Here is a 25,934-nt window from a genome sequence, read left to right on the forward strand (position 1 = left end):
GCAGAGAACAAAGATAGGGGACATTCAAAGAGATTTGAAACCTTGAGTGGATGTGACAGCAGACATCATTTGCAAATAAGATGTGTTTCTCAGAACAGGGGACAGATCCAGTTGATGGGGAAGGTCGGTACCTTCGGCTCCATATCTTTTGACTTTGAGGTACAAATAATGAGCCAGTAGTCCACCTAAGTCTAGTACTCAGGAGGAATTTAGATTTGGGTCTCAGCTGCCAATAGATGATAGTTTCAGAAGTAAAAGGAAGAAAATAAAGTAGCAGGTAGAGGGGCAATGGGACCAATGGTAATGCTGGCATGATATTGAAACAGTACAAGAAGGGAATGATGTGTGGTTAAAGGACATAAGAACTGATCAGTAGAGTGGGAAAGATTATTTAATCTTCCCTGTGGATGGAGGGGTGAGTTGAAGTGATATGAGAGGGATACAGTAGTAACCTCTTACTACTGTATATAGAGGCAAAACCCCTAAATAACCCAAGCCATTTGTTCAAACTGCTTGCCCTATTGTTTAACTATTGAGGAGGAAAATTAAAATTGGCATATTTGGGAAAAGAAAGGGAGAATGAGCAGGAAGGTCAGAAACCAAATTAAAAATAATAACAACAAACTCTATCCCCAAATCCATAGATGGAATTATCTAGAGTTTGCTTCTGAGGCCTGATAAATCCCCAAACAACTTTAATTTAAAATATCCTGAGAACTGCTGTTCTTACGTTATTCCCTAGGTTCCAATCTGCTATCAGCCAGAATCAGAAAGGTACCCAAGATGAAGATAAATTTAAGATTTACTATTATTGAGCCCAATTCTCCTGTTCTAGCACCACAGGGTGCAACAAATGTTTCTCCCAAAGTAGCAAAAAGAAAAAAAAAGAAACTCTTCCACCTGTGCTCTTGTAGGAGACCCCACATTTCAGAAAGCCTCAGCAAAATGTATAGCTTTGCTCCCAAGCAGGTTTATCCCACATGTCATATTGGCCACGTCAAAGAACTGCACCTCTCTGATACTTAGAATTCATGCCTACTAAATATTCCTAACATGCTATCTGCTGGATTTAAGATTATCATTAAGGTGGTCATCCCAATAATTTAGCCACAAAAAGGTTTGAAGAAAAGAGATGTTTTGCTAGAGATGTTATGAGGAAAGAATATAGAGTGCTTAGGAACTGATTTGATTTGGGGGGAACATTGTGATCTCAAATTCAAAAGTGTGTGAAGGAGAATAATATTTAAATGACAGAAAGTATGACAGACTGAAGGAAGAGGAAAAGAACTCATTGTTATTTAGGAAATGGATTGATGGCAGATGTCCCCTCATTATAGTCAGACAAACAGAAACGTTCATGCTTTGCCCAAATTCATGTGCATTGAAGCATTTGTAGAATTTTATGAACTATCATCAAATAATAGGAAACTATGAAGAGGCATACATTTCAGTTCCTGTCTACATGAGAGAAGCTTTACAATCATTGTTGTAAAACTAATTCTAGACTTATAATGAGTGGGCTAGGAAGATGAAGTCATCTTGCTACAAATTTCAGCCATAGTCTGTATGGGGATGTGAGACAGAAATACTACCTAAGAGTGTTTCTGAGCATCAGGTAATAAAAAGCTCTAATGTCACATCGGAGTTTCACTGTAGCTAAAAAATGGACATCACTGGGTGGATGGCCCTCTAATGGGCTGTATCTTTGAAGCACTGGGGGATCCAGGAATTAAACTGAAAAGAGGAAGATGAACAGTCATTTATGGGAACTGGTGTTGTCATGCCCCTCACTACAAACCATTGATACGCCCAGTACTGCAAACCACTAATATACTTGAGGAGAGAGAATCAATAAAGATAATACTGTGATTAGAAAAAAAAAATTTTAACTATGATCACAGCCTGGGTTTTTTCCTGAGAATTTTAAGTTGTCCATGAGATTAATACACATTATTACGTTGTGTGCATGCAATGTATTTTGTGTGGTTTTGGTACAATGGTCACTCGCTGAACATCAGGGACAAGAAAAGACAAAGCTGTACTTCAGCTGACAGAAGAGGAATGCAGTTTGAAGGTAAAAGCACACAACAGACTCTGGTTTCATTTATACCCACTAATGCCATCTTTGAGTAACTTTCTGCTGAGGTCTACACGGGCCTGTAAATTAGTCAAGTGGTGGATCGTAGGATAAAACTCTATAGGTAGAGGATGGAGAGTAAAAATGGACACTATGAAGGTTGATGACAGGCCTGACTGTACTAGCACAGATTTACGAAAGGCCAGTAAAGAGAAAAGGGGTGTGGCCCAACCCATAGCATTTATCTACTGAGGTCAGCACAGAAGTAGCACAATTGAGAAAAGCAGGGATTCCAAAGGTTCCCGTGGTAATCAGGAGTGGCAGAGTAGATGGGATTCAAGGGGAGCTTGTAGGCCCCAATAGGAGCATGTTGACTTGGGGGAAAAAATCTCCATAGATGGCAATTCAGGAGGAGATGTGAAAGGTCTCCTGTTTTACCAAAACATCAGAGGGTGAGATGACTTTTGAGTATATATGTTAGGGGAGAAAGGATAAAGACACTGATGGTTGATTCATTCCCTTTTAGTGTAACATACACTTGAACATTTTTTTTTAGACAGAGTCTTGCTCTGTAGCCCAGGCTGGAGTGCAGTGGCAGGATCTCGGCTCACTGCAACCTCCGCCTCCTGGGTTCAAGCAATTCTCCTGCCTCAGCCTCCCAACTAGCTGGGATTACAGGTGCCCACCATCTCGCCCAGCTATTTTTTGTGTTTTTTATTAGAGACGGGGTTTCACCGTGTTGGCCAGGCTAGTCTCAAACTCTTTACTTCGTGATCTACCCACCTTGGCCTCCCAAAGTGCTGGGATTACAAGCGTGAGCCACTGCACCCAGCCCACACTTGAACATTCTTGAATAAGACATCCTGAGACCTTTGGAATTTTCCCAGTTTAAAACTACTCTCATCACTTCCATAGATGTATTGTAGATATTAGCAACCTCATCTGGATGTTTCAAACGTTAAATAAGATGATGTATTAGGTATAGACATGGCAGTTTGAACAGGCTCACTCATCACTAGCTAAGAGACCACTTCCATATGTCAGCCCCATTGCAAGCAATTTTTAGAATAGTTTACCAAAAACATTATAAATTTTGAGTGATTGTAGGCTTTCAAGGCTGATTACAGTATTAATTAAGGTAGGCTCAGTTATGTTATGGTGACAACTCCCACATTTCAATGACTGCACACAATACACGATTTTCTTGTTCATGCAAAGTTTGCTGCAGGATAGTTGCTCCAGAGTGGCTCTCTTCCATAGGAAGACTCAGTGGTCTAAGCTACTTTGATCTGTTCATCCTGTAATCTCAATACAGGTCTCTTCCATAACTGCTAGCTAGAGGAAAGGAGAGACGGGATGTCACACTGGTGATTAAATGCTTTGAGCAGGAAGGACAGACATACATCCCTTTCTGTTCTTAATCAATTGGCCAGAGGAATTCAGACCAACTACAAAGTGAATAGGTAGTCTTTCATGTGTCTGGCAAGAGAACAGAATATTGGAGAACAGAGTAATCCATAATCTCTCTATCAAATCCATAAACAGGCTAAACCAAGGTAATGTTTAGCCCATCAATGAAAACAGTATACACTGCTTGTTCTTCGGACTCCTAAAAGGTGAAAGCTATGTTCATCTCTATCCTTGAATCCTTCCCAAGCATTTGTGCAGAGCTGTGTATTGAGAGTGTCAAGTTTGTAGCCACTGCAGGCAGTAACTGGATAAGAAGATAACGAGGAATACTGAAATTGAGATGCAATTGATCTAATGATATTTAACAAATCTCTACATCTTGAGCTAGATAAATGCATAAATAAGTTATTTGGATACATAAATAGGGTAAATAAATATAGGAATAAATAGTTTTTGACGTGAGATTTTAGTGAGTCAAACTGATACTAACAATTTAAACACAGAATCACAGATTTTATACTATTAGGAGGAATTTTTTCACTGTCAAAATTTCCCAAAACAAACTGGATGGCCTTGAAAAATAGCACGTGGTCCACCCTTAAAGTAGCCACATAGATTCTATGACAACTCAACAGGAAGCTGCCAATGAAAATCAAATTTTAGGTCAGCAGCAATATGGCAGAAAGGAGGGGCAGGGAGATGGACCATAATGCTAGGTGTCTTTAGAGTATATTCCAGAAATATTTCTGTAAAAGCTCATACCACGCAAATGTTTAAAAGCAAAAAGTTCACAAAACCTTAAATTACCTCATCTTTATTATTTGTTCTATATTATACAAGAATTCAGTTGTTAAAGCAGAAATGAATTTAAGATAAATATGCATTGATATAAATTGTTTTTCTTCTTAGGAATTCTAAGCACTTGGCATATTTCCAATAAGATACACTAGGTGAACACACCATTGATATATATTTAAGAAACTTTTATGTACCATCAGTGTATTTAAGATCCTTCCATTCTTGTTTGTATGTGGAGAGATGAGGGAGTAACTTCCATATGCTGAGAACGCCAACTGAATTAATGATTCTGAAATCATATAAACTACTGCCATATTACAATTTGAGTAAGACAAAATCCAAAGCAGTTTAGGTAACATAAAATACTGAGTAATCATGAAAATTAGTGGATTGTGAAATGAATGACCACCTACCATCACCGATGAAGCTGGCCCAAGACTCTCCACTTTATTGAAGAAGGCATAAAGTATATGAGAGTGAAAGAATTTACAATGCCTGAAGCTCAAAATACACCCGCTGAATTGTTTTCTTGCTGCTGTTTGCAAACTATTACAACAGAACATTATCTATTTTACTGGTAATTTGAGTTTTTGCATCAAATAAATCCCTACATTGCTTCCTGCCCAGCTTTGCCCTTTCATCATTTAAATCATGCAGCTTGGATTTGGACTGTCTCATAATCTGAAGCTCCTGGATATTTAAATCTTATCACTGATGTCACATTAGGTTTCCAGACAGTTGGCTAAATTAATTCTATTCACCTCATTCTCCATCTCTCCAACTGAATCAGTGTGGTATCTGTGGAGAAGAATCTCCTGCACCATACTGTGCTCATTTTCCAAATAGTACTGAGCTAAAAAGCAACTAGTTACATGCTATGCTCTGGTGGATGTCAGATAATATGAAAAAATTCTAATATTACAAGTCCAGAATATAGGATACCATGCAAACCTATTAAATACTGAATGAAAGCATGAATACCTACTCTTCAATGGGGGTGAGGGTCCACCAGGTTAATTGTCTCAGTAAGATTGCTTTCAGCCATGAGCAACAGAATGCTCATCCAAGAGTATTGAACAATAGCACATTTAATTATCTCATGTGAAAGAAACTTTCAAATAGGTAGAAGGGGGTCATAAGCTTTGGGTCCACACAGCATAATGCTGGGTCGATTTCTCTCTCATTTTCCTCCTTTCATAATGCAACGTGTCTGCAGAAGCTTCCAATACCATATCCTTACAGCAATGATTCAAGTGGGAAGAAATAAGAGGGTGGGAAAAAGGGTTCTTCTTCCCTGTTTCCCTTCTAGAAGGAAGCCCACGCCAATATCCTCTCACATCTCATTGATCAGAACTGCACCTATGACTACCCATAGGGCATGGTGGACTGGGAATATATCTACTATTTTCAACCACTGAAGGCACCATCCCCTGTAAGAAAGATGGGGGACAAGATGGCTGCTGAGGTGGAACCAACAGTGTCCAACGCAACACGTACCTGCTTTCAAACATAAATGAAGTCACAGGGATCAAAGCCTTAATTGCCCTAGTGATGTCAGTGAAAACTACATTTTTCGTGTTATTTTCCTTATGGAGACACAGATGTGGGGAAGGTGATGTGATTTTTCTTATCTTTCTAGAAATCTAGTGGACCATGGTATCCATGAACTGAGATCATTTATCAGAGCAGTTACGGCTTCTTAGCTATATTTTAAAAATGGATTGCCAGAAAGAAACCCTGTTAGAGAATAACTTTTTAAATGAGTTCACTGAGCACCAACAGCACTGACCCCTCCCCACCAAGAAAATAGATATAAAGCTTAAAATCAAAAGAGAAAATCATATTCATAAAATAGTACCAAAATCAACGTACAGAGGAGATAGCGCGTATGAACAGGAGAGGGGCTGCAGGAGAAAATGGTGTTTTGTGGTCATATAATCAAGGCAATAAAGAAAGTAGAGTGAAAATAAAGTTTTCTGAGAGGAAGAAGGAAGCTTTTGGAGCAAAGGAGTTAGGCCCTGAGAGATCAACGGGGAACATACGCCATGTCAGCCTCAGGCCCACCCATAGGAAAGAAGCAGATGTGAATATCACCTAAAAGGATTAGAATCCTTCACATGCACCAGTAGGGAGACAGTTACCATCCACTCCAAAGAGCAGCAGCCTGTGTCATTGCCTCCCTATGTGGGGCAGACAGACTAGGATCCCGTGATATGGCCCCTGTAATTTCTGCCCCTTGGTATTCCTACCCTGTGTGATCCTCTCTCCTGGATTGTGGGTGGGACCCATGACTTGCTTCCGGCCAACTGAAAATGGCAAAGGTGAAAAGATTTTGCAGAGGCAATTAGGTTCCCCATCAGTTGGTTTTGAAACCAAATGGGAGACTACCCTGAGCAGTCCTGACTTAACTGGATAAAAGTCTTTGAAAGAAACGCTGGCCCTCTTTGAATGAAAGACTCTCCTTGTTGGCTTCATAAAGTAAGTGGCCATAGAGAAGACCATATTGCCTGGAACTATAGGTGGCCTCTGGAAACTGTGAGCAGCCTCCTAGCCATGGCCAGTAAAAAGCTGCCCCCCTGCCCCCATCATACAGCCACCAAGAAATCAATTCTGCCAACAACCCAAGTTAGTGTAAAGGGGATTGCTCCCCAAGTGTAGCCTCCAGATGAAGCACAGCCAAGCCAAAATGTTGATTACAGTCTTGTAAGACCCTAAGCAGAGGACGCAGTTAAGCTATGCTCAGACTCCTGACCTACAGAGACTATATGATTAAACATAATGTGTTGTTTCAAGCTGCTAAGTTTGTGTAATTTGTTTTACAGCAACAGAAAACTAACACATTATGTTTACTCCCCTCGTATCTCCCCTTTACCATTAATATCTTATTTTTACACTGAAGATCTTTTCGTTACTACAAAATACTTTGCATGTTTCCCCAAAACAAGCAGGTCATTATTTTAATAGTTAAAATATAGGCTGGAGAGCAGATACTTGTGAAGAGTAGCAGAGAGGACAGAGCCTTAGCTAGTAATAAGAGCTAGGGCCAGCTGTGGTGGCTCACACCTGTAATCTCAGTGCTTTGGGAGGCCAAAGTGGGAGGATCACTTGAGGAAAGAAGTTTAAGACCAGCCTGGGCAACATAGCAAGATCTCATCTGTACAAAAAATTACAAACAATAGTCGGGCATGGTGGTTGCATGGCTGTAGTGCCAACTACTAGGGAGGCTGAGGCAGGAGGATTGCTTGAACCCAGGAGTTCAAGGTTGCAGTGAGCTGTGATCATGCCACTGCACTCCAGCCTGAGCAACAGACTGAGACTCTGTATCTGAAAAATAATACTAGTACTAAAAATAGTAATAGCTAACATCTGTTGAGCATTTGCTATATATTTTGAGCATTTATACTATTCTTTTTTTTTTTTTTTTTTTTGAGATGGAGTCTTGCTCTGTCGCCCAGGCTGGAGTGCAGTGGCGCGATCTTGGTTCACTGCAAGCTCTGCCTCCCGGGTTCACACCATTCTCCTGCCTCAGCCTCCCGAGTAGCTGGGACTACAGGCGCCCGCCACCACACTCGGATAATTTTTTTGTATTTTTAGTAGAGATGGGGTTTCACCGTGTTAGCCAGGATGGTCTCGATCTCCTGACCTCGTGATCTGCCTGCCTCGGCCTCCCAAAGTGCTGGGATTAGAGGCGTGAGCCGCCGCGCCCGGCCTATACTATTGTAATTTTTATATATATATTTGAATTCACTAAAATAAGGCTGGTGCTTCTAGCTTCATTTGTACAGATAAAGAAACTTGGATAGAAAGAGTTTGAGAAACTTGTCTAAGTTTACTCAGCTAGAAATTTGTAAAGCTAATTTGTTTGAGTTTGGGTACTATGCCCCCAGAGCCTGTATTCTTAGCCACCAAGACTTATTCCTTCTCAGTACAAATATATGGTCAAGCATTAGCCACACCTAATAAAGATATCACTCAATTAATCCCTAATTATATGTGCATCATTGATAAATTACTGTCAGGAATAGACCTCCATAGTTATTTTGCTCTGATGAACTATTCTAGAGCTGACTTAGCTTCCCTCTACATGGCGTCTCACTCTCACTCCACACCCACTGAATGCTGCAGAACGGGCCAGTAGAATACAACTTAAGACATTATATTTTTAAAACTGCAGAATGCACGAACTAATGTCTGTGTATGAATCTGAGACTAGTTAGAGAATTCCATGCTATATGGAAAGAGCATAGATGCACTAGTTGAGTGTTGGTAAATTAGCCACCTAATGTCCCTGGAATTCAGATATATAATCTGTAAAATGGGAATAACAGTAGCACAAGAGTGTTGTGAGCACCAAATGAAAAAAATGTGGAAAAGAGATTTATAAAGTGTAACATTCTGCACCCATGGACATGGTTAGCTTATCATTAGAGGAAGGAGCACACACTGCTTTCACCGTATTGCACAGAATAATTCTCAGGGAATGAAAGTTGGAGGCCCTTAAGAAGGCTTCTTAGCATAATAATTTTATATTTAAGATTCAGTTGATAAATAAGAAGAGAGTACTGCTCTCCTGCCAAATATCAGGAATGTTTCATCCCGGTCATAGTGCAGACACAATATTGAAGTTAATATTTGGGGTTTGTTCCTTTGGGACGACTCTGCCATTTTTTGACTTGTTAGGTTTCAGGATGTGTTTCAAAGCGAGAAGAAAAATGATATTTGGAGGTGACCGTAACTACCTTTTCTGTTGCTGAGATTGTATGTGTTGTATCTATTTAACCCCTATAAAGGGGGCATGAAATAAAGGGATCATGGGTGTATCATGAGAGCCTTTTCCAAAAGGCAACATTTATTTTCAAGTGTTTGGATTGCCGAGACAAGGATTTCTCTCCAATGTACAATTCATCAACCTCCTTACTCACTGTAAAATCAATCTGTTCTGTTTGTATGACATAAACAACAAGTCATTTCTCAGGAATGAGGCAGACCATATGTGAAGGTGTTTCAGAAAAGCACAACAGGGAATACGCCAATCAAAGAAGCATCTGCATTTTATTTCAATGTCAAATCACATGTGTGTTATAAAAAGGAAAGTGTATCAGTTTTATTAAAGAACAACTTTCCTGTTGTGATGTGTATAGTTAACCCATACCTCACCTAAGCAGTACAGTCAGGTCAGCCACATAAACAACTGGTCGAGAACACAAAATGATTTCAACCTGTGTGGTCAGCAATGTGCATTTTGCAAATATCTTGGCATATGCCTATTCCCTACCTTTGTGGCCAGGAGGAGACTTGCCACAAAGGTAAATCCATCATATGCATTTTCCCCAAAATCAGCTCTCTCATCAATGCATTGATAAATATCAAAGCAGCTTGAAATTGATAGAAACAGGAAACTATGAAAAGACTAGCAGAGTTCTAGGGAGAATTTACTTTTTATGATTGGGACTGAATTGAAACGGAAAGGAAGTGGGTTCTAGTGTCATTTCCACTTCTTCTTAGCTGGATGACTTAAGGCAAGTCACTTAGCTTCTATAGCTCTCAGCTTTATACTTGTATAAACTGACAGGGCTGAACTAAATAATTCCAAAACCCCTTTCTGCTCTACAAATATGTGATTCTCTGAGATTGTCTTGTTACTGAACCTTCTCCCCATTTAGGAATTAGGTACCTCTGAAACTATGTTAACTTCTTTAAACCACTGGAGTGACATCTACTGTTTTGAAACAGTCTTTAGTGCAATTTCCAGAGGTACTTATCACATAATCTGGCTTACTTCTTTGGAGAAATCACTGTACAAAGATTAAGTTACTGCATTAGGAAGCAGGGAAGCCAATTCACTCCACAAGGAATGGATTCTATAGCTCTGTTTACATAGGTAAATAAGTGGCTATTTGCATAATTAACTGAATGGACATTGTAAACATTCTCCCTGAAGTCCTTTCACTCATAGAAAATAATAATAATTAAAGTTCCCAGTGGTCAGTATCTTTTTTGACCTGAAATGCATATATATGTGTATATATACCATTTATCTCTATAGACTCATGTCTAACATAGAATTTTTAGGATTCAACTGTTCATTTTGTTTTCTGTAGGACAGAACATACATGTGTCACCTATAAAGTATCAGTAGGGTTCCTACGGCTACTGGTTTCAAGTAGGCTAGAAATTATAAATGTTAATAAGGGGTAGTAGAGGAAGTATAACTAGCAAAATAGTGACCTTGGCCATAGGGAGCATTAAACTGAAATCACGGTAGCTTAGTACCTGGGAGAGAAAAAGGAATCTCTATTTCTAAGCAATAGAATATAAAATTCCAGGAAAGGATTTGGGTGGCCTGGTTCAGATCACATGCCCATCCCTGAGCCAATCATAGTGGTCATAGGAACATAACCTATATCACGCCCAACCCCATGGAGTATGTGTGAGGTGAGGGGAGATCTGTTATCAGAAAAGAGGGGAAGCAAAGGCACTTTTGGGAAAGAAACATGTCCGCCAAGAAGAAATGAGAGCCACCACAGACAACCTGCCTCAGAACATCTAAAGTCAGCCTCAAATTTTGTGCCACTGGCCTTTTCTCCAGAACTTTCTTCTGGAAATACCAATATTTCTTATTTTACCCTAACTTTTTGTATATTATTTCAACAAATATGTATTCAGTGCTTGCAATTTATAAAAGTATTGAGGAATATCTTGGGCATCTCATAGTATCCAACCCATAAGCAGAAGATAGTCAACCTGTCATACAGGAATATAACTCAAAGGAAAAACTGAAACACCTTGTGAATAGAGGTTTTGCAGCCGAGAAAAAAAGGCAGTCATGATGCAGTCATGATGCAGACCCTCCCAGGGACTATCCCAAAGACTGTCACCTAAGATGACCCGACCCTGCTGGCAGCTGACCAACTAGATTGAGATGTGTAGGAATGGGGATGTCATTTACACATTTAGGTGCAACTCAGCTGAGTGTCTTTTTGGTTGAGAAAAAAAAGTACGACAGTCTTAAAATTGTATTTCAGAAGCCATTTTAAAAAATTATTGGCAGTTACAAATGAAATAAACTTGCCTTTGATTAGCTAAGAGTCTTAAACATCAAAAATATGTATTAGAACCTCCTGAAGCTTTCACAGTCTACCAAATTCACCAATATTGGCATATTCAAATGAGTGCTGGAGGAAATGGGAGGAGTGAGTTGGGGGTAGGACATAGAGCATATCAGACAGAAAGAAAACATACACACTGAAACTTGCTACGCTGCAGCAAATGCTTCCCACCCAACGTCATATAATATCTTTGAAGCTGGGTAGTACAGTATTCTGTGTTAAGTGCATTTTATGGGGATTTGGAGAGGATTTAGGTAAAGGCTGCCCCAATAAATGATTTACCAGCTCTAATAAAACATCAAGGAAATTGTTCAGATTGTATCTCAAACCATTTAAAACAGACATTTATAGAGGTTTGAGCAGCCCCCATATCCTCAACCCCTGGTTTAAAAAGAAATGTGTATAGTGATTAATTATCCCATATTACCCTTTTTTTTTTTTTTAATGGTAGCAGTTTCCAGAGAAGAGAGAGATTGGAAGTCAATAAATAGGTATAATAGACAAGGGGTTTGGGAGAGAAAGAGAAGTGATCACACATTCCTCCTTCTAGTCACTCATTCGGTAAGTATTTGCTGGTCATACTATGTACCAGGTACTCTAAGGCTAGGACCTGGAGACCCAGGAGTGACCAGAGAAGGGGGATTCCTGCCTACAGCTTCTGTTTAGTAAGAGGAAACAAAAATGAACAAATCAATGAAATAAATAGAAAACATTATTTTAAATTGGGCTTAAGTACGTTCAAGGAAACCAACAAGGTGATGAAAAAGCAAATTGCCACAATAGAGGTGGGTCCCACTTTGCATAGAGAGTCAGGAAAGGCTTCTCTGGGACATAAAGTGGATGCTGCAACTGCCAATCACATCGCTAGGAATAGGCAGAACGTGCCAGATAAAGTGGAAAGGTGCTGATGTCATCAAGCATTCAGTGTGTCTGAAGAACAGAAGGAAAGGCAGATACAGAAAGTGAGAAATCATCTAAGTGACCTATGCCCTCTATTTTAACCCTTGGAAAATGTATTTCCTAAAAATTGATTATTAATAATGTTAATAATAATTGTCTTTATTAAAAAAACATTTGTTTTAGTTGCTGTAAGAATATCTTCTGCACCTTATCTCTCAACTTTCCCAATATCCATCAGGTTCCAAAACACAGAAATTATTATTCTAGTTTGACACAGGAGAATGCAGCCTTAGAGAGCTCAGACAAATTGTTCACGATTACACAGTAGCAGCAGAACTGGAATTCATACTCAGGTTCATCTATCTGCAAAGCCTACACCTTTTTGTTTCCTTTAGCTTGTTTTGTTCAGCAAATATTTGAACCCTATGCTAGGAACGCTGCACACAGAAATGAATGAAGCAAAATGTTGTGGACTGTTTCTAAAGATGGCCACACAGTATCTTCCATCCCAACATGCCCTTTTGCAATGTCACCTTTCTGCACCTGCATCAAGAGGGAAGTCTATTCCTTCTCTTGCTAGCCCTGAGGCTTATTTTGACCAAAAGAAGAGTTTTCCATTATGTCTTGCCTGAATTCCCAGCCCTCAGAATTGTGAGCAAATAAAATGGTAGTTTCAAGAAACGAAGTCTTGAAAGTCGTTTGGTGATTTAGCATAACCAAAATGCATAAGGAGCTCAGCCTGGAGAGGGAAACAAGCATACAAATATCTTTAAAATAATGCAAGTGTCCCCATGTTTATTGCAGCATTATTCACAATAGCCAAGATACACAAGCATCCTACATGTCCATTTATGGATGAATGGATAAAAAATACAGCATATAAACACAACTGAAATACTACTTAGCCATACAAGAGAAGAAAGTTCCGTTATTTGTGACAACACAGTTGAACATGAAGGACATTATGTTAAGTGAAATAAGCTAGGCACCAAAAGAGAAGTATTGCATGATCTTATTTATATGTGGAATCTAAAAAGTTGAGCCTACAGAAGCAGAGAGTAGAAGGACGATTACCAGAGGCTGAGGAGTGGGGAGGTTGGAATGTTGTAGGTCAAAGGATACAAAATTTAAGTTGGGCAAGAAGAATAAGTGCAAGAGTTCTATGGTACCAGATGGTGACTACAATTAATAGCAATATATTGTATACTTGAAAATGACTAAGAGAGTGTTCCCATAAGAAAACATAATTATGAGAGGAAATGCATATGTTGAATACTTTGACTTAACAATTACAAAAAGTATGCATAATTCAAAACATCATGTTATACACCATGAATATATACAATTTTACTTGTCAATTAGAAAATACATGATTTTTAAAAGTAGTGTGAGTGGCATCATGAGAGAGCAGTGGAGAAGCATTTAAGTCAGTGTTGCGCAGAGGTGGACAAACTTTTTTGGGAAAGACCCAAATAGTAAATATTTTAGGTTTTGTGGGCCACACCTTCTTTGTCTCAGGACATAATTCTGCCATTGCAGAGGAAAACAGCCAAAGACAACATATAACCAAATGAATGTGTCTGAGTTCCAATTAAACTTTATTTACAAACACAGAGGGAGAACAGGATTTGTCCCCCGGAGCTGTAATTGCCAGCATCTGGCCTTCTTAGAGCATCAGAGGAAACCAATTGAAGGCATAGTGCCTGAGAGTAGCATCTTAAAGGATCAATCAGGAACTGAAGCTCTGTGGTCCTGGGAAACCCTTCAGCCTTTTAACTTAACACATAAGATAATAACCGTATTGTGACACTGCATATTCTGGACTCTGAAAGGTCATTCCCGAAGGGCAACAGGGAGCTCAGTCATTACAGAAGGCCTGGAAAACAGGGGAAATGGAAGAGCTGGGAGTCTGAGGGCTTAATGAAGCTTTTCCTCTAGCCCTGGTGAACCCCGAATAAGAATTAAGAACTTAGCATATGACTCAACAGAAGCTCCAGCTCTCTCATTGCATTAGTCTGTTCCCACGTTGCTACAAATATACTATCCAAGACTGGGTAATTTATAAAGGAAAGGGATTTAACTGACTCACAGTTCAGCATGGCCAGAGAGAAACTTACATTCAGGACAGAAGGAGAAGCAAATGCATCCTTCTTCACAGGGTGGCAAAAAGGAGAATGAATGAGTGCTCAGTGAAGGAGGAAGCCCCTTAGAAAACCACCAGATCTCGTGAGAACTAACTCACTATCAAGAGGACAGGAAGGGGGAAACTGCCCTCATGATTCAATTATCTCCAGCTGGTCCCTCCCACAACACATGGGGATTATGGGAACTACAATCAAGATGAGATTTGGGTGGGAACACAGCCAAACCATATCACTCATCAACATACATCAAAGTAAGCACCTAAAACCTCTGTTCTGGAAGTTACATCATTGAATCTAATCTAACAAGTATGTCACTACTCCCCTTAGAGACTATCACAGAGTTTCTGAAGAGTAGGGAGCATGTCTTTTTCTTACTAGCAAATAGCATCTCTTGTACATGTTTTCTTTCTAGGAGAGCCATGTATGTTTCTTGTCTTTGAGCTCTTTAGCTTCCCTTCATGCCTGATGCTTCTCAGTCACAGACCTGCTTCTCTTAATCTGGAAAACAACTCACTTTTTAGCCTGAATACCACACTCTGGCAGCATCAGGAAAAGCACCGGTGAAAGCTTTTAGAGTTCTAAGCTTAAAGACCAATGGGCGTTCTAAAAACTGTGACTGGGCACAGGAAATTTGAGCTGATACCATGTTTTCAGATGTTGGTTCCAGGATGGAAGAGTGAAAGCAAATGCTGAGAACCAAATAAGATAAATGCCCAGTGGAAAAAGAATTTCAGGAACAGATCTCGGGGTGGGCAGGGAGGCCATGGGTAGGTACGCATGACTTTGACTAGGTACCATCTCTTCTTTCCAAGGTCACTCCTCGTGTCACATGACCACTGTCATTCCTCCTCACCACCATTGATGGACACCACCATCGCAAAATTCTGTACTCCTTACTTCTGAGAAGATCCACTGCTCACTCTTTTATGTTTTTTTTTTTAATGTTTATTATGAAACAGGAAAGGTTCCCTTGCCCCCTTGCAGGGCATGCTATGGGGGTGTGGCTCGCTTCTTCAGTGCCCCACTGCTCAAACCTCTAGGGAACCATATAGATGGGCAGGCTGTGGGGCTCTGACCCCATGACAGTGTCTGGGGGTGAATGTTTACAGCTGAAGCCCCAGTGGGCATGTGTTAGAGTGCTCTTTTAGTTTAGTTTCCATAGGTGGCTTGTGTTAACCAGCTCAATTAGGCCCTCTACTTTGTCTCAAGGACAGAGGGCTTTTGTATCCCAGGTTCTTGTCTTGGTGTGCTGGAAGAATCGGATCAAACCTAGGTTTGGAGAATGAATGCAAGGTTTTATTGAGTGGAGGTAGCTCTCAGCAGCTGGGAGAAGCCAGAAAGGGATGGAGTGGAAAGGTTTTCCCCTGGTGTAAGGCAGCCCGGGCTCTCCTCTGACTGCTCCGGCCAAACTCCGTGCCATTTTGCTAGTCAGTGGCCTGCCAGCCTGTTGGTGCCTGTCAGTGTATCCCTCTCGACATCCAGCCACCCATGTGTTCCTCTGCTGATGTGCTCCTCTCTAAGTCCAGCCACCTGTGTGTCTGCCTGCTAGGGTCTTGGCAGTTTTTATAGGAACAGGATGTTGGTGTGGCAGGCTAGGGTGGAAATGTAACATTTGGGCAGGAAAACAAAAATTCCTGTCCTCACCTAGGTCCATGGGCACAGGCCTGGGGGTGGAGCCCTAGCCAGGGGCCACACCCTTCCCCGCTTCTGTACCATTTAGAAGGACCATGCCCTTCCCTTCCTGGCACTTCTCTCCTATATCAGTTATACGTGCGTTCACAGAAACAGATACACCCATGAACACATCACTAAGTAGAGAGAGCAGTAATTATGACCTGCTTAGGTCTTAAGTGAACTAAGTGATCCAGCATGTGTCAACCCCAACTATCCCCCTAATTCCATCTCTGGACTCTGTCCACACCAATTTGTCACCATTTCTCTATTACAATCTTCTCCCCAAGACTTGGCTCAAACTTATTTTGGGAACCACTCTCCATTCTCTAGTAAATTCAGCCATCAGCTTCTCTGTGAGCGCATGTTGCACTTTGAGCAATTTTTAAAAATACCATCATCAGATCACATTGATGTTTTTAAACATTAATATTCCTCATTGGACTATGAACTTTCTGAAGTCAGAGTACACATTCTATAGCCTACAATAGGAATGCAATCAATATTTGTTGAATAAACAAATAATAAAATAATAATTCTTGCTGGAGTCAATACATTTAAATTTGAAAATGAAAAGAAAGGATATAGTGACTCACCAGACAGAAAATCGGTGTTCCTCCAGTTCCTCCAAGTAAGATATGTCCTGTGAATAATCTTCAGCTTCTCCAGTTCTCAAAACAGTTGATTTTTCTTTCACAGAATGATCCGTCAGGCTATCTCCCTTGTCAAATAAATTAACAAATATGGAAAAAATGAAGTATTTTATTAATAGGAGATTGAAAGTTCACCTAGTTTCAGTGACATTTTCCCTAGAATGACTTATAGAATCATTGATCATGAAGAGGCATCGTTAGGCATGGGTTTTGCATTGAAATTATTGTTTTATGCTCTAGATACTCTCACTAAATTTTTATCTCTGTCAAGGCAGAGACCATGACATGTTCACTTTTGTCTTATTTCACATGGGACAGCTTATGTAAATGTTGTCAGAATGGAAAGACAAACATAATGATGGTCACAGTATTTGTACTGAATCAGGACTTTTGGATGCAAGTGAAATAAATGCAACTTGAGCTAGCTCTCAACAGAGTAATTTGAAGGGAGATTTGAACAACAAGTCTATGGAGAAGGAAAAGAGAAGGAAATTCTGCTGAATTTCAAGAACACAAGAATCAAGGACTTGAAGGCTACCAGGACTCTCTTTGCCTCTGTTCTGTGCTCTGGCAGGTTATTTCATTCTAGCATTGTCACTAATGGCTCCTGAGTCCCCCAGCCAGTGATTCTCAACAGCATCCATTTAAGCACAGGAATTGCATGATGTCTATGGAGCTCCTTCCTAGAACTTGAAAAATTCAAGTTCATGATGGGTCCAGAAGGCAAACTGAGCCCTGTGGCTCAACTAAGGGTTCTTGGGGCCCCGCTATGGTGGGGAATTGGAAGGGGGAGCAGCTAACCTAGCAGGGCTCTTCCTTCCTCTCCCACCCTATAAGCTCGGTTTTTACCTGTTTTATTTATTGGGGTCCCCTGCTAAGCTTTTACTATAAATGGTACTGACATGGTTGGGATGTTTGTCCCCTCCAAACATGGTATTGAAATGTAATCCCCAGTGTTGAAGGTGGGGCACAGTGGGGAGGTGCTGGGATCATGGTGGTAGATCCCTCATGGCTGGCTTAGTGTTGTCCTCAAGATAGTGAGTTCTTGTGAGATCTGGTTGATTGAAAGTATATGGCACCTCTCCCATCTCTCTCACGGTCCTGCTCTCACCATTTGATGTGCCAGCTCCTGCTTTGCTTTCTGCCATGACTGTAAGGTTCCTGAGGTCCTCACCAGAAGCACATGCTGCAGCTATGCTGATACAGCCTGCACAAGCATGAGCCAATTAAGTCTCTTTCCTTTATAAATTCCCCAGACTCAGGTATTTCTTTATAGCAATGCAAGAATGGCCTAACCCATGTGCTGATAAGGAGTTTGAAAATCATTAGTCTAGAGAAGCAGAAAATCAGGCATGACTTGCATTTATAAGATAGTTTTGTTAAAACTCCTCTCCCCTTTTCTTGAGACCCTTGTCAAACATTTTAAATGATTATTTGTAAGAGGTCAGTTTGGTTGAAATTCCTTAATATTAGCCCACACAAGTTTTAGCACAACTTTGTAGTTGGAATAGCTTGAAATTGCAAAATGTTGCTTTGGGTTGACAGATTGTTGTAGCCAGGAAAACCTAAGCATGAAACTCAGGTGAATGAGATGTGTCGTCAAATCCCCAGTGAACTCAACAAGTTTCATTTCCTTTATTATAAAATTGATCAATTTGATTACCTTAAGAAGAAAATCCAGTTATGACAGATATCAATTTAAAGTAAATGCCTTTCATTGTGGTCCTTTATTTTAGCTTCTATAGCATAGAAGTATTTTTGAGTAGACTATTCAATGTTGATAGTTTTAATTACTCCATCCCTAAGTAAATTAAAGAGTATCAAGATTCTTGAAAAAATATGAGATCTTTGAATTGTCCCAACTAAATATATATTTGATTGGCACACTTTGCCAGGTTGCTGAAAAAAAGGCCTTTGTAACTTTAAAGTTTCAATTTGATGGCATTTCCTGATGAGTTGTTTAGATACTTTATTCAATCTCATTCAACAGAAGGTTGAAATGGCTACCAAGAACTATACCATAAATTTGGTTTACCCACCAAAGCTGCTGATTGGATAAAGTAAAGGTTTTTCATGATACAGTGCATAAATTGCTTTCTTTCTGGTTTCTCTATGAATATCTACATAGTTTCTTCAAACCAAATTCATGGCAGAAATGGGATATAGTATATTTCTTTGTCTTCCAAGCACTTCACGTGGTTATAAGCATACGGTAGATCTCAAGAAACAGTAATTAGAAGCCATTTTATTAAGTAATCACATTATAATAACAGCAACAGTGGACATTACCTCTAGTTGCCAAGTCATAAAGAAAAACATCGGTGAATACTAACTATTGCAAACATTTCTTGAACTTTTATATTTCCTTTAAGAAATATTTAAATTAAGGCACTAAAAATTCCTTCAGATGGATTTTTGGGAAGACATTAAGTCATGGAAACTAGTTCATCTCCAAAGAACTGATTCAAAAGAGGAACAAAAATACAAAGAAATAACTTCTGATTCCAAAACAAAAGGTAAGTGTGTACAGAGAAACTCCCAGGTAAGTACCAGGATGTATGAAGCCTGTTCACATGGAAGCACTTTCATAATATAAACAGTCTTCCAAACACAAATGTATATCTTAAATATATGCCTGAAAAACAATGCCTGAACCATATTGTCAGCACTCAGAAGACAGAAAGTAGATTTTCTGCCTCGTTACAACTATAAATCCTGTCTGTATTCTGAACCCTAAGAACATCATCATTAATTTTTTTCAACAGCAATGTCTTTAAAGAGATTAATATCTATACTTTAAAATAGAAATTGGTGGTACAAATTTATTCCAAAGCATCATATTTTATATGTTGTGTGTATTGTTACTCATATACTGACTTGCCACAGAAATCAAAAGCAAATCTTTAAATATAAGTTGCTAAATTTTAGAATCTGATTTTCAAACTCGTAGACTAAAAATCTGGTTTGTGAATATTGGTGGTCAAATCCAACACTGGTCACGAAACAATGAATGAACCTTCTTCCAATGCAATGCAAACTGAGAGGCGAAAGTGTTTTAAGGAATTTCGAAAATCTAAAATATATAGTGCTATAGCAAAAAGGGTAGTCAGGTGGTGATCAGAAGACACATTCAAGTCTTTTTACTACTTTGTGAACGCAGATGGATTATTTAAAGTCCATGAATTGAAGTTTTAAATTTAAAGAATAGAGATAAGACACTCATGAAGAGAAACATACATATTATATTAGATATATTATACATATATAATTTATATAACGTATAATTTACACATATATATAATTTATGTATGTATATAATTCTTCCAGGAGGTGTGAGAATAGCATGTAAAATGCTTTACAATGCTAAGGATATAAGTAGTATCTGGTACCATATCCTATACAGCATAAGTAATCAATTGAATATTTAACACCCTTCCATTTCTTGTGAGTTATTATCGCATTTCTTTTCAACTGCCATGAAAAAAATGTTATAGGAGCCAAGTCTCAAAGTTATCTAAGCCGATGACACATAACCCTATTTAATTGTGTCGTATGGTAGGTAGCAAAGCTCAGGGTTCCTTATTGCATAGGTTAGAAACTTTAAAATTAGTTGAGGATCCAGAGGTTTCTGCCCCTTTGCCATAATTCCTTTCATGAGCCAATCAGTTTACAGAGAAGGATGAGGGCCACGAACTGGTGAGAGGATAAGTCTGTGAGTGCAGAGAGAGCTGGCAGTTCACAGGCAGGGCTACCAGGGCACTGGAAAAGTATTACGGTGTCAGCATAGTGAAGCTCCACTTAGCAGCATTTCTTCTCCAAACCCCTCACAGGGTTTTTCCGTGGGTCTCTGGAGAGAACTGTTCACCTGCCCATCTGGCCAGATGAAGGGCAAGGGGATTGTTTTCATCAAAAGAGAAAGCCTTAGAAGGAGGAAATGGTGAACAAAGGGCTGAATCCAGAGGATTACAAATGCTTTTGAACTGCCCTGGGAAGATCAGAAGTGAGCAGCCGTGGAAGCTTTAATGCCGGCCTAAGTGATGCTCACCAGTTTTTAAGAAGGCAGGGGAGGAAGGTTTGCGGTGGAAACACTCTGCTAAGAGGCTTGTGTTAATAAGATCACAGAATTGCAAGTCCTAGATAACAACAACAAACACCAGGTGTGCCTGAACTATCAAAAGCAAATAAATATGACATCAGGTTCATTTCCATCAGTGCTATTACCATCATCCAAAAACAATCATAGCTCCAAATTAGATTCAGCCTAAATCCTGAGACCATCCAGCAGAAATACTCTTTCCCCTTTCTTTAACTCATGCCTGATGTGTTCATCAGAGAATTTCACAGGACAGGCTTCCATTAATGTACGCAGAGGAAAACAACGTATCCCTGGCCAGGTAGCTCAGGATATGCTAGAGAGACCCCTCAAGTACTGAGTCCCTCGGGCTTCTGTTTCTACCCACTGGAAGATGACTAGCATCTCTGGACACTTGATATCACACATGTAAACTGTTCACTGATCATTTACATTTGAAAAACTGATGCTTCACATTTGAAGTGCAACACTAACCTTATTTTCCCACGGCCATTTTATGAACTGCTTAGGTTAGAATTTTTAAAAATTAGTTGAAGATCCAAGTTAATTCCTGATACTCTAAGAACATGAGAAAAAATAAAATGCTTAAATTGGAGTGTGGAGTCTCAGGCTGAGACTGTTTATTGTCAAGAGAGGGGTATTTCTATGCTTAGAAGGTGGTATAAATGCCCTTACCCGTAACACTTGGTTGCTTATAACTTGGGTGTGTCCTGGCTCTGTCTTCCCACAGCACTGATGGGGCTGAGATGCAGGTCCCAACATGTACGTGCTGCCTCTGAAAGCCATTCAGCATGAAGACACCTTCCCAATGTGCCTGGACCCCAGGGAAAAACTTACTTTCCCAAGCAATTGCTTCATAAGTTTTAGAATAAAATATTAAAAATAAAATCAAAAGAGAACTCCTTGAAGCAATTGTGAATGGGAGTTCATTCATGATTTGGCTCTGTTTGTCTGTTATCAGTGTATAAGAATGCTTGTGATTTTTGCACATTGATTTTGTATCCAAAGACTTTGCTGAAGTTGCTTATCAGCTTAAGGAGATTTGGGGCTGAGACGACGGGGTTTTCTAAATATACAATCATGTCATTTGCAAACAGGGACAATTTGACTTCTTCTTTTCCTAATTGAATACACTTTATTTCTTTCTCTTGCCTGATTGCCCTAGCCAGAACTTCCAACACTATGCTGAATAGGAGTGGTGAGAGAGGGCATCCGTGTCTTGTGCCAGTTTTCAAAGGGAATGCTTCCAGTTTTTGCCCATTCAATATGATATTGGCTGTGGGTTTGTCATAAATAGCTCTTATTATTTTGAGATACATTCCATCAATACCGAATTTACTGAGAGTTTTTAGCATGAAGGGCTGTTGAATTTTGTCAAAGGCCTTTTCTGCATCTATTGAGATAATCATGTCGTTTTTGCCTTTGGTTCTCTTTATGTGATGGATTACGTGTATTGATTTGTGTATGTTAAACCAGCCTTGCATCCCAGGGATGAAGCCCACATGATCACATGTACCCTAGAACATAAAGTATAATAATAATAATAAAGAGAACTCCTTGATTGAACATGTAAACTCAGAAAATATGGGGGAGAGTTTTAGGTTTTTAGAGTGAACATATTCATTCTCACCTTACCTACTTTAGCCTTGCTTCTAATCTCAAAGTTCATGGTCAACGACTGCTATGAGAATTTTACAAAAATAATTAAAAGGCTAGTATTAGACCCATAGTATTGTAGAAGTTGCACAAACATCTTTTTTCATTAGTTTCTCACGGACTACATGTAAAATGACCTGAATACATAATATGTACTAAAAGAATGTGACATTTATTCACCCATTTTTTATTTGCTAGAGGATTGCCCCATGATTTCCATACCCTAGACCTGAAATCAAGATTATAAAAACCAAGAAGTAGAAAACATACCTGGCTAACACACATAACTTATGTTTTTCCATGATTGCTACAAATAGGGATTCTAGAGCCAGACAGTCTGGGTTCAAAACCCAGTTATATACTTTAATTAGTAATATAATTTTGGTTAATTTACTTCATTTTCCTATGCTTCATTTTTTCTCATCTCTAAGTTGGGGATAATGATGATAATACCAATATCTATCTCATTATTTCGCTGTGAGAATAAGATGAGTCATTTGTTGTAGACTGAAAAAATTCGCCAGCACCTAGTAATGTCCTAATTCTCAGTAAATGGTACCTCTCATTGTTACAGATTTCACTAAACTTTTTATTTCAGAGCTTTTATCTTTAATATAGCCTGTGATATAGAAGGTCTGCAATGTAAAAAGTCTGCAATATAGAAGCAATCACAATTGTACATTCTGTAAGTAGTCACCTGAACATTAAAAACACAGTCATTTATTTGATTAAATGATGGCCCACAATTTAGAGGTTAATAAAGAAAAGATTTACTTTAATGTCAGTAGTGAGAGCAAGACGTGAAAGATGGCCCTGTAGAACAATATGCATTTAGTCAGGAAGGTATAAAATTAAGATAATGATTCAGTTAAATTGTACACAAAGGGACCAGATTGTAGGGGTGGGTTGGGTTCTTTTACTTCAATTTTCTAGCCAAGTTAAATTTTTTAAATACTTAAAATTCAAAGTCACCCGGTCTAGGCAGATACAGATTTTTAAAATGTTAAGTATCTAAAAACTGGATCCAGCAATACAAGTAATATTAATTCGGCCAATGTTTTGGAAATCCAGTCTACTTAATTTATCTAACTTTACCAAGATAGTTTCTATACAGACTTCATGGCAGCCATGATCGTGCCAAATAAATCACTGAAACACAGCACAATCAGCACATTTTCTAATCATCCTGCTTGAACTGAAAACAGTCTCGTAGACTGATTAATTTAACTAAAGTCTTCAATAGCTTAAAGAAGTCTGATTCCAATGTTATAAAAATTTATTGGCATTGCTGATTTCTCAAAACATCAGCCACTTCACCACATCCCACACTTCAAACCTGCTGTGAAGACCAAATTACTTTCTACCTGGAAATACATTTTAAGAAATCATAGTTTATAACCAGCGGCTGCTGTTTTCATGGTCTTTCCAAAGCCAACTTCTACAGCCTTCATCTTACCTGAGAGTGCAGGTCTTCTTTTAAGAGATTGGGATCATAGTCCATAGAACAGGGACCGATTTTAGTAGTAATGCTCCCTAGGGTTAAAAACAAAAAGGTAGAAAAAATATATGACACATTTTCACTTGAGAGGATGTGTAAACTCACACTGCTGAAATCGAAGAGCTTATATATGCCTTGACAAATGGGGGTAGAAGAAAGAATTCTAAAACGAAGGCTCTAAGCTATGTCCCTGGTTTTAATTCAGCCAGTGTATGAACTTCAAGTAGAACTCTACCCTCAGCCACACCACGGGATATAATTTACAAGCAGTAGCTGTGTCTGGTCTGCTTTCCTACCTCATCTGGGTAGGATTCTCTATCATCAGCTATGTTTCTGGGATCACATTTTCAAGGAAGCCCTCCTGCACCTTGTATCAATGGTTCAATATGAAACTCTGAGATTAGGGAGATTTGGTCCCTGCCTGCAACCGGTGCTTCTCACTTTACTTACTCTCCCAAGAAGCTGACTCATAAGTTTTGCAATATAATGTTAAAAACAAAAAAAGAGAACTCCTTAATTGAACATGTAAGCCCAGAAAATAGAGTTTTAGGTATCTTTGACATATCTTGCATGTTTATATCAAGGTTTCTCAGCTGGGGCACTATTGACATATCGGGCTGGATAATTCTGTGTTGTGGTGGCTGCCCTGTGCTTTGTTTAGCAGCATCCCTGGCCTCTACCTCCTCAATGCCAGCAGCACCCTCTACTTAACCCCCAACCACTAGTCGTGGCAACCAAAAATGTCTCCAGACTTTGCCAAATGTTCCTTGGGACAAAACATGGCCAGTTGTGAGCACTGTTCTAGACTGCAAACTCCTTAAGAGACAAGGTATCTTTTCACCCTTGCTTTTCCTATAGTGTCTCGCACAGTGCCTGACACAGAGTACTTTCCAAACCAATCAGATGTTGCTTAAAGGAAAAATAAATAAATAAATGGTAGGAGCGCTTATAAGCAGGTATTCCTACAGCTTTATACCTCCGAAGTCATTGTCTTGACCACTCATTTCACTGAACCCATATGGCAAGGTCTATCCCCAGGGTCTTGTGACAAATATCCTGGCCCAGAAGATGCTGGTGCTTGGAGTGCCTCAGGACAGCCACAGCTTTGATGTGGGGGTTGACCTGAAAGTCTATTTTATCAAAACAGATAGCGTGTGTTGTGAGCGGTCAAAGCCTTGTTTTCTGTCCCCCTTTCTCCCTCCAGGAATTGAATGGTGTCATCCTCTGTCCTTTGAAATTGCCTTTGTGGACCTTTTTTTTTTTTTTTTTTTTTTTTGAGGCAGAGTCTTGCTCTGTTGCCCAGGCTGGAGTGCAGTGGCGCGATGATCTCAGCTCACTGCAACTTCCACTTCCTGGGTTCAAGCAATTCTCCTGCCTCAACCTCCCGAGCTGCTGGGATTGCAGGCATGAGCTACCACACTCAGCTAATTTTTTGTATTTTTAGTAGAGAGGGGTTTTGCCATGCTGCCCAGGCTGGTCTCAAACTCCTGAGCTCAGGCAATCTGCCTGCCTTGGCCTCCCAAAGTGCTAGGAGTACAGGCATGAGCCACAGCGCCCAGACCCTTGTAGACATTTTACAATGAGATTTAAGAAGTGTAAGATTCTGAGAACATAGACTGTGTGTCTGCATGCTTCAGAAACCTTTTCTTCCCAAAGGGTGACCCCGCCAGCTTCTTGATCCCCAGTCTAGGTCTGTGTGGGGCAAGCATTTTGGGAAGTGATGTCTCATTGTGTTTCTTGACACTGCCTCCAGTGTACTGCGCCAAGATAAAGGCAGATACTGAGAAATATCCTTCTCCATGGAAATTCAGATGGGTCAGGCACGTCTTCTTTGAGACACCTGATACTTCAGTCACATAGATCCCTGGAAGAGCTCCCTTTCTTTGGGTCTAAAGCAGCATTTGTTGGTAGTGAGATTGTTATGG

At 39.6% G+C, this 25,934-nt stretch overlaps 1 protein-coding gene across 1 annotated transcript in view; it reads right to left on the bottom strand.

Annotated features, from left to right (window-relative positions):
- Nucleotides 1-25,934, bottom strand: part of LOC103222193 (uncharacterized) — a 202,110-nt gene that overhangs the window by 56,579 nt on the left and 119,597 nt on the right. The window contains exons 9-11 of the mRNA XM_073006213.1: nt 23,968-24,044; nt 16,706-16,830; nt 9,561-9,660 (exon numbers count right to left, since the gene is read on the bottom strand). Of these exons, the coding sequence (XP_072862314.1) occupies nt 9,561-9,660; nt 16,706-16,830; nt 23,968-24,044 (302 nt within the window). The remainder of the gene's footprint in view (nt 1-9,560; nt 9,661-16,705; nt 16,831-23,967; nt 24,045-25,934) is intronic.

Source organism: Chlorocebus sabaeus, chromosome 17 (assembly GCF_047675955.1).
Source record: "Chlorocebus sabaeus isolate Y175 chromosome 17, mChlSab1.0.hap1, whole genome shotgun sequence".
Taxonomy (NCBI): domain Eukaryota; kingdom Metazoa; phylum Chordata; class Mammalia; order Primates; family Cercopithecidae; genus Chlorocebus; species Chlorocebus sabaeus.